At 39.6% G+C, this 17,193-nt stretch overlaps 1 protein-coding gene across 9 annotated transcripts in view; it reads left to right on the top strand.

The window, feature by feature from the left end:
* Positions 1–17,193, top strand: part of pard3ab (par-3 family cell polarity regulator alpha, b) — a 307,758-nt gene that overhangs the window by 114,818 nt on the left and 175,747 nt on the right. For all 9 annotated transcript variants that reach the window (XM_055014228.1, XM_055014227.1, XM_055014224.1 and 6 more), the window contains exons 3-5: positions 666–849; positions 6,850–7,043; positions 8,098–8,241. In XM_055014228.1, coding sequence (XP_054870203.1) covers positions 666–849; positions 6,850–7,043; positions 8,098–8,241 — 522 coding nt within the window. The remainder of the gene's footprint in view (positions 1–665; positions 850–6,849; positions 7,044–8,097; positions 8,242–17,193) is intronic.

Here is a 17,193-nt window from a genome sequence, read left to right as displayed (position 1 = left end):
AAATAATAAAAAGACCAAACAATTCCAAATTAAGGAAAATATATTATCAAATTAATGAAAAAGAAGTGGAATCAAAGAAAATAGAGAGTAAAACCATAAAAACAAGGCTAATAATAATAATGATGATGATGATAACAATAATAATAACAATAACAATAAAAACAAGGATAATAATAATAATAATAATAATAATAATAATAATAATAATAATAATAATAATAATAATAATAATAATAATAACAATAACAATAATAATGGTAATATTACTTTTATCCTGGTCTTTACGTCTGTATTCTTTTGTGGTTTTATGCAACAGTTTGATGCAAAAAAACTAAACTTTTCTCCACAAATCGTGTCCACATCATCGTCTTTTTCTTTTAAAACTCAATTCTTTACTCTCTCAATCCTCTGTTCCTTTATTTTGAGATGTACGCTTTGTTTTGTCAGTTGTTGCAGGGTCCATATCATCTATTCCCATTTTTGTTCCTGTTTTTATCATTGTAACTGCAATTCTCTTTTCTGGAGATTTTAAACATTTTGCTGCATTCCTGTATTGTTTTCTAAGACCATACAGTTCAGAAAGAACCCAGTCTGTTTATGGCACACATTCTAACACAAATCCACACGTCTCTCACATCCAAACCTCCTGTGTTCTTTTCTTCCAGTTGATCGCTATATATGACGAGCAGGAGCCCCATCATGGAGGCGACGGCACCAGCGCCAGCTCCACAGGGACCCAGAGCCCCGACCTGTTTGCTGCAGACCTCAGCGCTGGCAGCGGAGCTTCGGCCTTCCAGCCCTACCAGGCAGCCAGCGAGATCGAGGTGACGCCTTCGGCCCTGCGCACCAGTAAGTACAACCACTGGAGGGGGAATATTAAACTACCACTACATGTTTCTGGATCAGTGGCCATCAGCTGATTTGCAGATGTTTGCAGTATTTGTAGAGAGGGATCGTTATGCACAGATGTGATCAGTTCTGAAGATGTTTACTGATGAACACGTGAGTCGGTTAATCTCATGTTCCATGTTGTCGTCCTCGTTGGAGTCAAATGTCAGACACAACAGCAGAATGGAGAAACCCCGACAAATCACCTTATCGCGGCCCAGTATCTCAGCCGCTGTTCATAAATTCTGTTAATTGGACAGGAGTTGCCTTTTTTTTCAGCCACAGATAGCCGTTTGATCCGCGGCCAAAGTGGCTAATTGGTTCTATTCGCTGCCTCCTAAATCAAATGTGACGTGGAGCCCGTTCACCTCCGCAGTTCTGCTGGCCAGGTCGCTTCTTCTACTGTAATTACTGGGAGTTTGGATGAGGAACTGACTCTTGTAGGTGATTTGTCAATTTGAGTCAAGCAAAAACCCTTTTTTGCACAAAATCGAAAGCAGAAGCAAACAAGCACGCATGCACAGATATATATACATTGAGACAAACACATATTCTCACTGTCTCCCTGCTTCTTTTCTTGGTTTCTACTTTAACACAACAATTATGCATCCCTGTGGCTTGTAACAAACTGCTTAACGTGAAAATATAAAGTGAAATTGAAACCTGCAAGCACAAATTAATTATTGCTTTTAATAATGAAAATAAAATATGTAAGTTTCTGAATTCTTGATGCACCAGTTAACTTTAACAAGAGTTATGGTAACTAATAATAGAGAAAATGATAGTGATAGATAAATAATGATGGACAAAGTTGAAGCTGCATCTCATAAAAACAAGAACTTTAGCGTAAAGCCAGTAAATCTTGTACTGATTTCTGTGCAAAAGGTAAAAAAGTATCTTTAAGCCACTTCTTGACATGCAATTCTTGTGTTGCTTTCACGTTTCAATGAGCATCCTGGTCACTGTCCTGTAAAAGTTGCAACAGCATTTTTTTCTGAATTGGACCTTGTAACATTTACACTACTGGTCAAAAGTTTTGGGTCACCCAGGCAATGTCATGTTTTCCATGAAAACTAACACTTTTATTCATGTGCTAACATAACTGCACAAGGGTTTTCTAATCATCAATGAGCCTTTCAACACCATTAGCTAACACAATGTAGCATTAGAACACAGGAGTGATGGTTGCTGGAAATGTTCCTCTGTACCCCTATGGAGATATTCCATTAAAAACCAGCTGTTTCCAGCTAGAATAGTCATTTACCACATTAACAATGTCTACACTGTATTTCTGATTAATTTAATGTTATCTTCATTGAAGAAAATGTTTATTTTGTTTTTAAAGAAAAGGACATTTCTAAATGAACCCAAACTTTTATTTTATTTTTTTTTTAACATGCCACAGATCTGAACTGCATGGATTCACACTGATTTGCACACACACGGTTCTGATGCTCTGATGTTGGGTGTTATCAGCTATAGTTAGCAACACAACAGTGGAGAAAGTGATGCTTAGCAGAAGATGCTGGGTCGACTCAAACGGTGTGTCTGCACCACTTTGTGAGTTGCTTAACTCATTAAAAAATGATTTAAAGAATCCACTAAACAACAAGAACATGAGGGAAGAAAATGTCCTGTAAGACGCTCATGTTTGTCAGCCATGTTGCATTAAGAGAAGCCTCACCTCATGTTAGACGCCACTCGCTGTGCCATCCAAACTCATACACATGGCAACAACAACACCTGCACCATGGTTCGCTCCTACTTTCGTGGGCATCGTAAGTCAGCTGAAGAGGTAAAACCTGGTTGCAGAATACCCACTAAAGCACCTGCTGCTGCTCCTGCACTTCAAACTGCTTTTGAAGGCTGCATAAATGAGCTTATTAAAACTTCTATCAACTCTCATCTTCTGTCACCTTCATTATAACTTGTTCTTACAGGGGGATGCTAAAGAGATGTTAAAGTTTCCACACAAATAAAATTAACTTGCAAAATTGAAATCAGAAAGGCTTTTGGAGAGAAAATAATGAATTCAAAAAATATTTTTAAAGGTCTACAATGGGGCGTAAATTGGTTTCATTTGTAAAAGCTGCACTAACTGTGAAGTTAAATCAGTTTTGATTGTCACATCTGAGGAATTAAACTTGGTGTTTTAGTGCAGTAACAGTAACATACAGAGTAAAAACATGTTAACGTTAAAGAAGTGTTGCAACTAATTAGACAGTAAGGGTGACAAGAAAAATGAATAGCAAGAGTAGTAAATACATGGAATTATAAGTCATGAAAAGTAAAAACATTACCAGTGTTTTTGTCAGAATTATTCTAAATTTTCAGTTTACTTCCTCTATAGAGTCATTTTATGCTTCGTGCTCAAAACTTCTCTTCATTTCTTCTGCAGAAATAATAGTTATAAACAAATTATTTTTAATTAGTGTCTTTAATTAACACTTAAAGCTTCCTTGCGGTTGGAGTTTGGCTTCTCCACTAATGACCTGTGTGAAATGGCAGTGATTGACTTTCACAGACCCCAAATTTTCCTGTTCTGTCTCCGTCTCGCACACAAACACTGACGGACGGTGTGAGCGAGGTCACCGCAGCCCTAATTGGATTTCTGGTCGAGATGCTGAATGTGAAATTTGAACAAGAAATGGAAATCTGGTAATATAATCGCACCTGCCAGTTGCGTCCAATTTAGCCGTCTTCATAATAAATTCTAACCCCGTTTAATTGACGACTCTGAATCTCATCAGCTGAATTTTAATGGGTTTTAAGAGAAATGTCTGACATGGAAGAGAAGGAATTTGATTAATTTTTTTCTTCCCGTGAGCGCCTAATGAGAATAGCTTTCAATCACCGATTTATGTTAGAGGAGACGAGATGAGAGGCGCTGGACTCTGTGGGGCTGCCAGTTTTCTTGTTTGGTCCACAAACTCAAAAGAAAAGTGATTAAACTTATTAGACAGAGAGCTCAATGGAAACTCACAAATGGATTGATGTCAATTTCTTGCCTTTGTTAGACTCAAAACCTCTGTAGATGAGAAAAAGCTGATAAAAAGACAGTGCCACTATTGTGGACATGTGAGGCTTTCAAATGCTAATTTCAAAAGCTACTTTTTGTTTATTGGACAGAGTACAAAGATCCAAGGAGTGGCCATTTGTTTTGGGCTTTAAATACACTCCTGTGGCTTTATAGTGTTTATTTAATGTGTCTTGTCACATTTGTGCATTTGTGGAATGACATGTAATGTTTTTTTTTTTTTATTTCTTATATTATACTTTACTGCTGTTATTTAATATTCTATGTTATAACTGCATCATCATTCTTCCAAAAGAGAAAAAGAAATGACCACACTTTACTAATGACGTCCAGGTTACAAGACAGCAGGAGCGTTTGTATGTCCGCTGGGTCTATTTTTGTCGAGCCGTCACGCATCTCTGAAGTTTGGCAATCACTTGCAAATGCCTTTAATTATGTATTTAATTTATTACTGATTGTGTCTTATAATCAGAGTGAGAGAGAAATGGGATGATATGGGCTTTTTTAAACCTCTGTTAAGCCCTCTGTCATAATATATACTGTGTTTTAATGCAGTCAGATTTATGATTTAAGTGTTTTCCTTCTGATATTTTCAGATATCTTCAGCTGTCAGATGTCTCCAGCAGTGTGAAATGTGATCACAGTGAAGTCAGTTGTTTAAATAGCACATTTGAAGCAACAGATGTTGAGCCAAAATGCTCTCAAATACAGAATAAGATTGGCATTACAAATTGGCTTACACATTTAAACATAAAGGTTAAGATCCTTTACTATTATTTTTAACAGACCTGAATAATTTAATTGTTAAGACCCAACAATATTATAAAAGTAGAAATTTATCTAAGTTCAATATTGACTTTACACCCTACAGTATTACGTATGATACACAGTAACTAAACTTAAATATGAATGTTAAGAAACATACTTCACCAAATTGCCTGGCTAATTTAAAATTAACAGTTAATATTTAACAAAATTACACTTTGAAAACCCAGCAAATCCAAACATTCCCTTTGAGCAAGCAACCCCCCTGGAGAACTAGGCTCAGGGAAGGCGGCCGTCTGCCTCGACCAGCTGGGATGAACATTGTGGGTTTCTAGCTAGCAACGGTCACCATGACAAAGCCTTGTGTGGTGCTTAATGACCTCTGACCAGATCTAATGTGTTTAAGACAAGGTGGGAGTGTTCCTACATCCCAGTGGCATATGTAACAGAGCTGTTTGTTGTCCAGATCTTGTGCTCATTGATTAAAAAAACAAAATCAGGACAAGGCAAAAATCCGAGAAGGTGAATTTGTGTTATTGATTAAAACCCTTGTCGACTGATAATGCTGCATCTCTGGCGTCCTGCCACAAATTGTGTTCTCCCTTTGTGATACCTGTGAGACAGTAGATGTAAACTACCTATCAGGCTTAGGTTTGTGTGGATACCAATCCGTTAAAAAATGTCTTGAGTGATGCGAACCCAAAATTTGAGATAGGGTCAGGTCATCCTATATCCGAAAATACAGAAGATTTCTCGACCGTACAGTTTAAATACACAAAATGTGAAATTAGAACACGTTTCTCATGACTGTAATTCAGTTGAAGAGCTGCATTCTTGCATCCTAAAGCTACCTACGACAGCATTTGTAGCAGTAGTTGGTTTTAAGACTTGTCAGAACTGTGTCCCTTCCTGAACTCTCCTGCAGCTCAGAGGGATTTAGGTCCCACGCTCCGGGTGACCCAACAGCACCACTCAGCCAAGTACATCAGTGTTTGAACACACAGACACACACACAAGCACTTTTACAGCCTCTCAACGACTATTGTCGCTGTTGGCTCGGATGCTTCAAAACACAAACACACGTCCACTGGTTTGTGTTCGCATAAAATTCTAACTTATCATTCACACACAGCCTTTAAACACAAGGATTCACAACCCCCCCGCAACACACACACAGCTCCACTTCAGCTTGCATAAATGTACACATCTCTAAACAAAAGTATTAAGTGTTCTGACACACACAGATCTCGTCAGTTTATCGGAAAGTACACAGAAACAAACACTCAGTTGGACACGGTCAGCGTCTTCATGCATTTACTCTCCACAATACACACAACTGTTGATTCAGACACACACTCTTTGGATGCAACAGCAGAATGTTTGGGAAAAGGACATGAGAACGTGACAGTTGTCATCCAAAGATGACACTTTTTAAACAATTACATTTCATTTATAATCTGTCTCTCTTGTGTGGTCCGGCGGGTTCCTTTGCAGCCAATCAAATCAGCTTTGGGATTTGCAGAGGTCTGAAAAGTAGGAGATTTTTTTGCTGTTGTAACATTGTGCGTCATGGACAAACGGAGGCTGTGGAGTTTTTCTGCCCTTGTTGGAGTTGTTATTTGGACCTTGGCCCGCCGCCCACACGCTGCAACTTTTTAAACAGAGTGAAGAGTTTTAATGGAAGGCATCCACTAACGCCGGCGTTTCTCAATAGGCTCTTCCTCATGTTGTTGTTCCCACACAGATTCTGCTGCTCCGGCTGCTGCTGCTGCTGCTGCTGTGTGTGTTATGAGAGGACACTACAGTAGAAACTGGAGCTGCCTGATTAGACTTTTGGTGATAAATCTGATTAATTCACATTGGGCTGATAATGGAGTTTCAGTGATTAATTTCCTTTATTAGCCCACATTGTTTGAGAAATACCATTTGTTCAGCATATTTGCATCAGTCACCCTTAACTATAATATTAAATCTTTGTCTTGAGTCTTATGAACTACAGCAAAGGGTGGGTTTTTTTTCAGCATACGTCCTCAGTGTGGCTTTTTCCTACAACCAAGTTAAAAAAAAAATCCAGTGATTATATTTCTTCATACAGTTTATTCCAGGTTAAGGACTATTGTAGCTAAAATGCTAAAAGCTTTGTCTGTTTTGTGTCTCAGATATGCCCCTTCACGTCCGGCGCAGCAGCGACCCCGCTCTGCTCACCATCAACGGACCGTTCGGCGGCAGCGGTGGCGATTCTCGGGTCCAAACCGAAGACACACCGTCAAGGAAGAACCCGACCCGTTGGTCCACCACCGCTGGCTTCCTGAAAGCTCGCCATTCCTCTGGCACAAACAGCCTGGAGAGGAAGGTAGGCAGCTGGGTGCCAAAAGCAGAGAAGCTGCTTGCCAAAATTAAAAATACAACTAGATGTAGCTCAACAGTGTCTGATTTGTACAGAAGCACTGAAGTTTTGTGTATATCTGTCATGACATAGAATTTCCAGTTTCAGTCAGTGCTTCAGATTTGCAAATCTTGTCTTTGCTAACCTGAAAGTCCCAAAGTCAACTGTTACTTATGCCTGCAAACTCGACCTTTAACTTAATATTTACATTAGCATAGCTGGTTTTAGCAGCTTGTGTCTTGATTGTTGTTCATGGAGTGAATTTGTGAAATGGAACTGAAAGGAAAAACCAACATATAGTGTCTTAGCAGTGTCAGTGCTCTTTGGTATTAATTCTGCATGTTTCTGGAACTCCACTTGAGGGATTCAGTGCCATTCCTCCAAAAGATATTTCCTCATTTCATGTTTTGACAATGTTAACAGCTAACACGCTACTCCAAAATCTCCCATAGATGTGCAATTGATTTGAAATCTAGTGACTGTAAAAACAGTAGCATAACAATCATATAATTTTTGCACTCCTCAAGCTATTCAAGATCCCTTTGTGTCCTATGGATTGAGGTGTTGTCATCTAGACATGATTTAAGATAGAGGAACTCTTTGTATATCCATTACACAAGACACATGCTTACTTTCAAAAAGATGTTTTGATGTCACACCTGGTGAAAATCTAGCACCAAAACGTCACATGTAAACACATTTTTGCAAGCCAGATCACTCCCACCAGGTTTGAAATGTTGAATCACAGAATAAACACCCTCAGAACACCTTTGTCTTGAACATATACACCGGATCTCTTCACTGTGGTGTTCAAGTTTTTCTCGTCTGTATTTGGCTTTTGCACCTGTTCCATTTTTCTTTTTAAACCAATATTTATGCATGTCTCCAATAACTAAATAAAGACAAGAAGTTACCAGACAGTATACATGTTTCAGTAGCTTAGTTGGAACTTATGGGAACAGTGTTCGAGCTGATCAGATTGGCATATCTGCAAAACCGTCATGCCTGTTTTTCCCTGCAGGGTAAAGGCATGGACACGTATCGCAGCCTGCCTCGGGATGCAGGGACATGGGCCAATCAGAGGGAGTTTCAAAGAGAGACGGCCCGGTCATCACTGAGCGCCAATCACCCCATGGTAGACCGTTGGCTGGAGAGACAGGAACAGGTAAGGCCATGTTGATATATGCCGATAAACCTGCATACAAAGAAAACAGAAACTATGGTGCTGAGTTTGGATTGAGATCTGGTGACTGTGGAGGCCTTTGGAGTACAGTGAACTCAGTGTCATGTTCAAGAAACCAGTTTCAGATGATTTGAGCTTTGTGACGTGGAGCATTATCCTGCTGGAAGTAGCCACCAGAAGATGGTCCACCGTGGTCATAAAGGGATGTACATGGTTAGCAACAATACTCAGGTAGGCTGTGGCATTTAAATCATGCTCAGTTGGCACTAAGGGGCCCAAAGTGTGCCAAGAAAATATCCCCCACACCATTACACCACCAGCAGCAACTTGAACTGTTGATACAAGGCAGGATGGATCCATGCTTTTATGTTGTCTCCGCCAAATTCTGACCATCTGAATCTCGCTGCCGAAATGGAGACTCATCAGACCAGGCTACGTTTTTCCAATCTTCTATTGCCCAATTTTGGTGAGCCTGTATGAATTGTAGCCTCAGTTTCCTGTTCTTAGCTGACAGGAGTCGCACCCGATGTGGTCTTCTGCTGCTGTAGTCAGTCTTCAAAGTTGCCGTGCATTCAGAGATGGTATTCTGCATTCCTTGATTGTAACCGATAATTATTTGAGTTACTGTTGCCTTTCTATTATCTCCAACCAGCCTGCACAGACCTCTCACATCAACAAGGTGTTCTAGTCCACACCACTGCTGCTCACTGGATATTTTCATCTTTTTCAGATCATTCTCTGTAAACATTAGAGATGACTGTGTGTGAAAATCCCTGTAGATCAGCAGTTTGTGAAACACTCTGACTAGCCCATCTGGTACCAACAAGCATGCCACATTCAGTCACTTAAATCCCTTTTCTTCCCCATTCTGATGCTCATTTTTAACTTCAACATGTTGTTCTGACCACGTCTACATGCCTAAATATAGAGTTGCAGCCATGTGATGGGCTGATTAGCTATTTGTGTTAACAAGCAATTGAACAGGTGTGCCTAATAAAGTGGCCGGTGAGTGTATATTATCTGTGCAATGTCAAAGGTCTCTGGAATATGTGTGAAAGTGAAGTGAATGTTTAGTAGATGAGTGTCCTGGAGTATTTGTATCTATCTGTTAGTCTTTGTCCTTACATGGAGTCTGCACCAGTTACCTTCAGCCCTCCGTTGTTCAGAGATTTATAGCCAGTCTCATCGTCAGATATTACCCATCAGCACTAAGCTCTGTGAAAGCCTGACTGAGTGCCCCAGATCCAGTCCATAGACCGACCCACTTCTAGCACTCCCACTGGGCCACAGCGAAGAGGTTAAAAAGTGAAGAATTTTCACCATAAATCCACAATGACACTTAAGTCATACAATGAGAAATAACATTATACTGATATAACAAATGACATAAGCCACATACAGTACATATGGTCCTGCTTAGCTGGATATCCAGAATGTTGCAGGGTCAGGAGATCTTTTCCCACTCGGGTCAAAATTACGTTAGAATATGACAATGAAATGTGATAATGCATCGTGACCACAAACATCCTTCATTTCATACTTGGGGTTGTATTGCAAGAAACTGGGTTAGAAGTCTCCCTTTTCATAATACCAGGATGTAAGAAAAACAACTGCATCAGCAAAGGGAGTTAAACAAATATGAAGCAGCGTTTTATCTTTTTATGGCAGTTGGTTGAGTTCGGTGGTCTGACACCTTTATTCTAGTAACACTCTTTTAACGATGTGGGTTTGAATCCAAGTGTAATATTTAGGAACACACTCTGATATATGTGTTTTTCTTGCAGTTGAGACACCCGGTGTGTAATGTCTAATGTACAGTGAGTTCATGGACAAAAATCTGCCTTTTTTCTGACCCTTCATCTTTCTGTGAATTGTTCAATTCTTTATTGAAACTTTGAACTTTTAAAGTCTGCAAACACCAGCTGTATGAATGGATGCCAAAAGCAGAAACTGAACACAAAGACTTCAGATGTCAAATTTTGGAAGCCAGGATGAGCTAGTTTACCAGTTTTAATACAACATGACACATTTAAAGTGTGGCAAATCCCAGATTCAGATTTATTTCATGTGCATCGTATGTTGTTCTAATCCTACACCATAGCAAAAACTAAAGATTGTGTTTCTTCAGGAGAGGCTTAAAAGAGCATTGATGGACCAATGATTGGCTAAAGCTGTAGCCTGTTGGTTTGTGTAGGGTTGTGTGTAGACAACCATTGGTTGTAGCTTTTGTGGATTTTCTGCCCCTATCAATAACCAAAATCAGTATAACTGTCGTCCGACTTCCTGCTTGGCCACGTGATCCTTAGACATGGATTCATCGATTTTATTTCGTTTTCTTCTCTCCTCTTGAAGAACTCAGTGTGCTAACAGCCAGGGGCCAACCATTATGTTGTTGTTTTTCAGGGCCAATACCTGTTTTTCTTTGTTGAGGACACAGATAATTGATATTTGGAACCAATATATCTGCAGCAAAAATTAAAACCCTGGCGTCAGTAATTATAGCACCATAAAGTCCAACACAAGACTTTGATGAAATGCTTTTGTTTATTTATGTCTCCCATATGTATTTAATTTAAAAAAAAAAAAAAAAAAAGGATCTTACCATTTATCCTTAAGCGTTGATCGGCTGTACAATGATACTTATTTAGACTTTGGTTAAGATGCGTTCTTGTGGAGATCTAAGTGTTAGGTTGGTCTGTGTTTATGCCAGTTCGCTTAAGTCGCCATTAAGACCCGTCACAGTATAACAAACTTACAAAAACTGTTTCTAACAAACATGTTGATTCATTATCAGCACCTGCAGCACTTTCTGACTCTCCTAAGTTCTTTCCAGCTCAAACTTTCCTGTTGTTAAATGAGCCTTTTCTGTAAACAGGATCCTCCGCAGAAGGGTTAAGTGTGCAACAAGTTCTCACCATTTGTCAGTGTAGCGCTGCAGCGTTCTCCACATCTGTCTTGCAGCAGGCTTTAGTAGGAAGGGGGTTAAGTGGTGGAAGTGACTGCAGGATGGTAGTCGGTATTAATGACCTGCTGAAGGCCATCTGGCCTCCTCAACTCGCACATATACGCTCAGACACACGTCTCCCCTGCAGTCTGCTCATTCTAGTGACAGGCCTCACAGTGACATGAGCAGCTACATTCGTCTGTGTGTCCTCCTGCTGTGTGTTTGTGTGTCTGTCCTATTTAATGCTGCTTCTCTCTGTGTGATAGTGAGAGGCAGCTTGTTGACAGGGTGTCGTGTTGTTTAGGTCAGCAGTCCCCAACCACCGTGCTGCACAGAAAGAATAAAAATGTTTATTTTAATATTTATTTCTGGCGAGGGCTGCACAGTGGCTCTGTGGTTAGCACCGTCGCCTTACAGCTAGAAGATCCCCACCTTCCTGGGATCTTTCTGCATGAGTTTGGATGTTCTCCCTGTGCATGGATGGATTTTTTCAGGGTACTCCGGCTTCCTCTCACAGTCCGAAAACAAGCTGAGGTTAATTGATATTTCTAAATTGTCCATAGGTGTGAATGTGAGTGTGATTGTTTGTCTCTATATGCAGCCCTGTGACAGACTGGTGACCTGTCCAGGGTGTCCCCTGCCTTCAACCTAAGTCAGCTGGGATAGACTCCAGCCCCCCAGTGACAATGATGAGGATTAAGCGGTGTACAGATAATGGATGGATGGACATTTCTGGCAGAGTCTGCAGGGTGGTTTATTTTGAAAAACGACTAAATCGTCTTCTCGTCACTTGCATCTGTGCTTGTTTCCCACACTTGACTCTGTCAGTTTCCATGCCTGGCCATTAAATGAACCCGTCAATCTAACCTCTGCCAAAATTAATAAAAACAAACATCTCTGGAGAGCTTCCTTGAAAAGAGGGAGAGGCTGAGGCAGAAGAAATTGTAAATAAATTGTAAATTTTATCTTAGTTTTAATTTCTTTGTTTATATTATGATAAAATTTTATGTTGATTTTATAGCTTAAACTATGTTTTATTTCTATGATTTTAATGCATGCTTTTAATGTCTAACTTTTTAATCATCTTTGTAATTAATTTCTTTGCCATTGTAAAGCACTTTGAATTGCCTTGTGCATAAATTGTTGTATATACATAAACTTGCCTTGCCTAAATACAGATTTAGCAATGAAAGGTAATTTAATTCATTAAGGACAATAAAAAAAAAAAAAAAAAAAAAAAAAATAGAATATTATTTGTGATGTACGCGATGACCAGTCTTGTTTGAAACCGGCCTGTGGTTGGAGATGCGGGTTTAGATGTTTTTCACAACCGTACAGGTGGAGTTTGCTCAGAAAAAGACCCCATCAAATCCAAGTTACATGTTCACACGTAACGTCAGATCCCTTCTTATCGATAACACACACAAGCTCGAGGCCTCATGAGCTGCTTTTGTAGTTTTCAGTCTTGCGCAGAACGACTCGCTGTCACTGTCTTAAGTCACATATTGATTTAAGCTCCTCTTTGCTTGCTTTGTTCCAGGAAGGATGCTGCAACTGCGCTGCCTAATGAGAAAAGCCTTCTTTAGACAATCAAATGAAAGAATAGATGGGGTTTACCAGACGGACAAAAAATCTCTTTTGTTAGGAGCTAAAGCCTGTTGGTGTACACGGTGGATGGTAGATTGCTGTTTTTATAAGTTGTGTATGCTCTCCTTTGTCTTCCTCTGGTGTTGTAATGACCACATAATCCTCCTCATCACTGCGTTCATCTTGTTGGAACAAACCTATAAACAGAACCAGACTCTTTGTTTGCGTTTCTGCATAGAAATTAACCGACTTAAATCTCAGTCTGACCTCATGAAATTTTAGTCTGTCGGCAAGCTTTGATGCTGACAGCGTCTGACGGAACTGCAGGCAGGCAGGCAATTACATATGAATATGCGGCTCACTTTAAAAGAGAAATATGTTCCCTTTTGAACAAAAACGTTAGAAATCTAAGAGCAAAAGTTGCTTCAGCTGTTAGCTCGAGCTTCCAGTCGCTGCCCCCACTTTGAGCGCTGCCTTTATACATAGTGTTGTAGACATTTGATTGATGCAGAAAACTTGGTTTGAAGGCCACGCACACCCACACAGATGTTTTCAGTTATTCTGTCTGTTCAGACCTCTGCTCTGGATGAAGGTGGGTGAAGCTGTGCAGGGAATAATGTGAAATCACAAGAAGTTGGCCTTGTCCACACTAATACGGACGCTTTACTTTGCAAAACAAATATTTCCCTTTTTGTTTTAGCCTCTCATCCACATTCAAGCTGCATTTTAGATCGCTCAAAAAGATTTTTCAAGCAACTTATGAAGTGCAGCTTTTACAAAATTGAGGTTAAGGCAAACTCCCGTTCATAAATTTGGAGTTACTTAGAAATGTCCTTATTTTTGAAAGAAAAACATTTTTTTCATTGAAGACAGCCTTAAGTGAATGATAAATCCAGTCTAGACATTGTTAATGTGGTAAATGACTATTCTAGCTGGAAACAGCTGATTTTTAATGGAATATCTCCATAGAGGTACAGAGGAACATTTCCAGCAACCATCACTCCTGTGTTCTAATGCTACATTGTGTTAGCTAATGGTGTTGAAAGGCTCATTGATGATTAGAAAACCCTTGTTGATTATGTTAGCATATTAATAAAAGTGTGAGTTTTCATGGAAAACATGAAATTGTCTGGGTGACCCCAAACTTTTGAACGACTGTACATTCATGCGAGCGTATAAAGCAGAGAGTTTGTGAAGCGATGATATCACAACGATGGCAAAACATGCGCCGCTTTCTTCACAGTTGATTTGTTCACATTTACAATTAAATAACTGCACCACTTTTCCTGCATACGTTTGTGTTTGCTGTGATACAATAAAACGGTTGAATATTCTTTTGTTATTTGGCGTTTTGTGCATGTAGAGGGGCCTTAGATTCCTGTTTTTTCCTAATTTTTCTGTTGTCGTGTGCTTGGAGCTATTTTGCAAACGATGTTGGCGTAGGTGGGCAGAATTTTTTTATGTCCGTATTAGCGTGAACCTTAATGTTGTAATAAAAGTGAGTACAGTGGAAGCTGCTCCTCCCTTGCGGATGCATGAAAATTAGTGCAAGTGATTAAGATTTCCACCACGAGGAGCTTATACACACCCACACAGTACTGAGCAGAGCTTTTAACAGGAAGGCTCACCTGTGTAGGTGTAACATGGATGTGCAGGACCTTTATTCAACTGCAACCAACTGTTAATACAAAACATTGTATATTTGTGCCCAGACGCCTGTACCTTGGTTTTGTACCTTTATTTATTTTACTTAATCCAGCAGAATAGCAAACAAGCAGCAGCGTAGATCAGCAGAACAGACTGACAGGTGAATACAGTGTTGAGACTATCATGAATTTTTAGTTTTCTCTTATAATAAAAAGTTGTAGTTGTACAAAGTAACAGCAGAAACAAATGTCTCCTTGAAAAGAAAAGCAGTTGCCACATCCTTTGAGCTATAAAAAGGATGAACTTTAAGTTAGAAGAGAAAGAATAAAAGCAAACAAGCTCGTAGGACTTTGGCATGTTGTGTTTATGCTGCTGATTTTCATGCATTTTTAATGACCACGGAGCTTCTGTGTACTTATGAATTACAGTTTATTACAGAATTCCTCCACGGCACATTTAGCCCAGAGAGCCGTTTTCTCCAGCAGTGTATTAAACCTTTGTTAAGAATCTAAAATAGAATGGTATGGAGTGGGGGGAAAAAGAAGAATAGCATAGCGAGAATAGAATATGCAGTGATTTAATTAGAATAGAGCAGCTTGGGATGATGAATTAAGAGAAGCAATTTCCTCAAGTTAGTTTCATCTTATCTTCCCGGAATGAATAACATGGAACAGACAAGTATGAAAATGACGAGAAGAATTAGAATAGAGCGTCACACAATGAAGTCAGCCTATTTTTTATTCCTGCGGAGAATTCGACTTCTCTCATAACAAACGCAGCGAACGCAGGCATTGCTTTGCACTGAAGTGAGCCAGATTGAATTGCATTGAAATGAATGAAACTATTCTCCCTTCCGAAGTGGTTAATTGTGTGTGTTCGTGCAGCAGCGGCGGCAAAAAAAAATAATAAAAAATTCAACTGCGATAGTTTGGAGCTGCGTTCAGAAGCCCCTAAACTCCCATCTCCCCCTCCTCCTCCGCCTCCTTTGGCAACAGGTAGGGGGTCGCCATGGCAACAGCGAGCTGTCAGTCGAGTGTGTATTAATGAGAGCGGGTTGGAGGTGCTGGTGCCGGTAGAGAAAAGAGGCCTGCACTGCAAACTGAGTGTAGCTGTGTGCATATCCATAAGAGCATTTGTGCTTCTGTGTGTGTGTGTGTGTTTGTGCATCATTGTGTTTGTGTGCGCATTTATGAATGTGTTTTTGTGTGTCGGCAGTGAGCACATGTCAAAAAAAGAACAAGTATTTGTAGACTGGGTTGCAAATCAACCAATTAAGATGAAAAACCAAAACCGCTGAGCCACCTGCAGCGTTAGTGAGCTGAACCTCGATAAGCAACACACACACACACACACACACACACACACACACACACACCTTGACAACAGTCTCTGAGGACTCGGATGTCACGGCTTGTGTACTCTTCTATCTGCTTCATTCAGTCTGTTTCTTTTTCACATCTCCTCTTTGTGTGCACTTGTGTGTAGATTTATCTTGTATGACATTGTGTGAAGTTTTGTATTGTCCTCATCCATGTCCTGTAAAACTCAGCAAATGTATGATTTTTGAAATTTCACAGATGTGCTGCCTTCCTTGTGAGTGAAAAACACTTGATTTTTTCTGATTCTGAGGCTAGAAAAAACAGACTCCAAACTCTTTCAGTGCAGTTAAGATAAAAAGTGCTTTTATATTTATATGAAATTTTTATTAGTCAGGGATGTGCGCTTTGCACAGGACGGCCGTAGCCTTGTTTCTGCATGTATGTGTGATGCCTGGAGGCCTTCCCCTGAGCTCTGACAGCTCTTCTATTCCTGATACCTCGAGCTGCAGCCAGATAACGTGAAACCAGGAATCCTAATGTCTTCCCTTACAGCATTACGAACACTTGCACGTACTGTCAAACTCAAGGACACATAATGATCTAAGCGTCCAAACAAAGATAAATATGCCTCTTCATTGTGGATTAATGATCTTTAAATCATAAATAATCAGTTCCCTTGTTGTGTTATCTTCAGGTTTCTGTGTTGCAGAAGGATCATCTTTGAAGGAGGCCTGTGCAATCTAAGAGTTTCATTATTTAAATGTTTTGCTCTCGATTTGGTTAACTTTGTTTTTTTCCAGAGGAATGTAAAATACAGTCACATGAATAAAACAATAAGTTTCAAAATGCAATGTCTGAAGGCGAGATTGAAATGAAGTCATCCGTGGAGACCTTACTGTGAAGTATTGGAAAAGCATGAAAAAAAAGAAAGTTTTCAATAAAATTTAAAAACCTGGAATCAATATGGAAAATATTCTTCCAAGCGCCCACAAGTGTTGAAAACCCAAAAAACATGGTGGCTCTACATAGCATAGATATCTACGTACTATGGGTATTTTACTGCTTTTGGTAGGGCAAGACTTTGGTTTCTGACTTGTCTCTGTGTAAACACTGCCTGCAATTCAGCAGAAAATCTAAAAATTTCTGTCAGTAGCAACTAAATCACTAATGTCTTCTTGGTTGTAGCGACAAGTGCAGATTTTTTTTTTTTTTTTTTTTTAAACAGATTCTCGTTGAGGACATGCAGAATAAAGCGATTAGTTTTAGCTAGTTTTCCCAGTGCAGAGCACCGAATTTTATTTTATTTTTTTCCAGAATTTGGTCATGGCAAATACTTTCATTTGACAGATTTTTATATGACACATGCAGAGTGTGATGTCTATATTTTAAACTCACATTTGACAGATTTTCTAGATAAAACCAAAAGTTGCCTGATCA

Source organism: Amphiprion ocellaris, chromosome 10 (genome assembly GCF_022539595.1).
Source record: "Amphiprion ocellaris isolate individual 3 ecotype Okinawa chromosome 10, ASM2253959v1, whole genome shotgun sequence".
Lineage (NCBI taxonomy): Eukaryota > Metazoa > Chordata > Actinopteri > Pomacentridae > Amphiprion > Amphiprion ocellaris.
The sequence above is the reverse complement of the archived record's forward strand: the minus strand, read 5'-3'. Positions and strand labels throughout refer to the sequence as shown.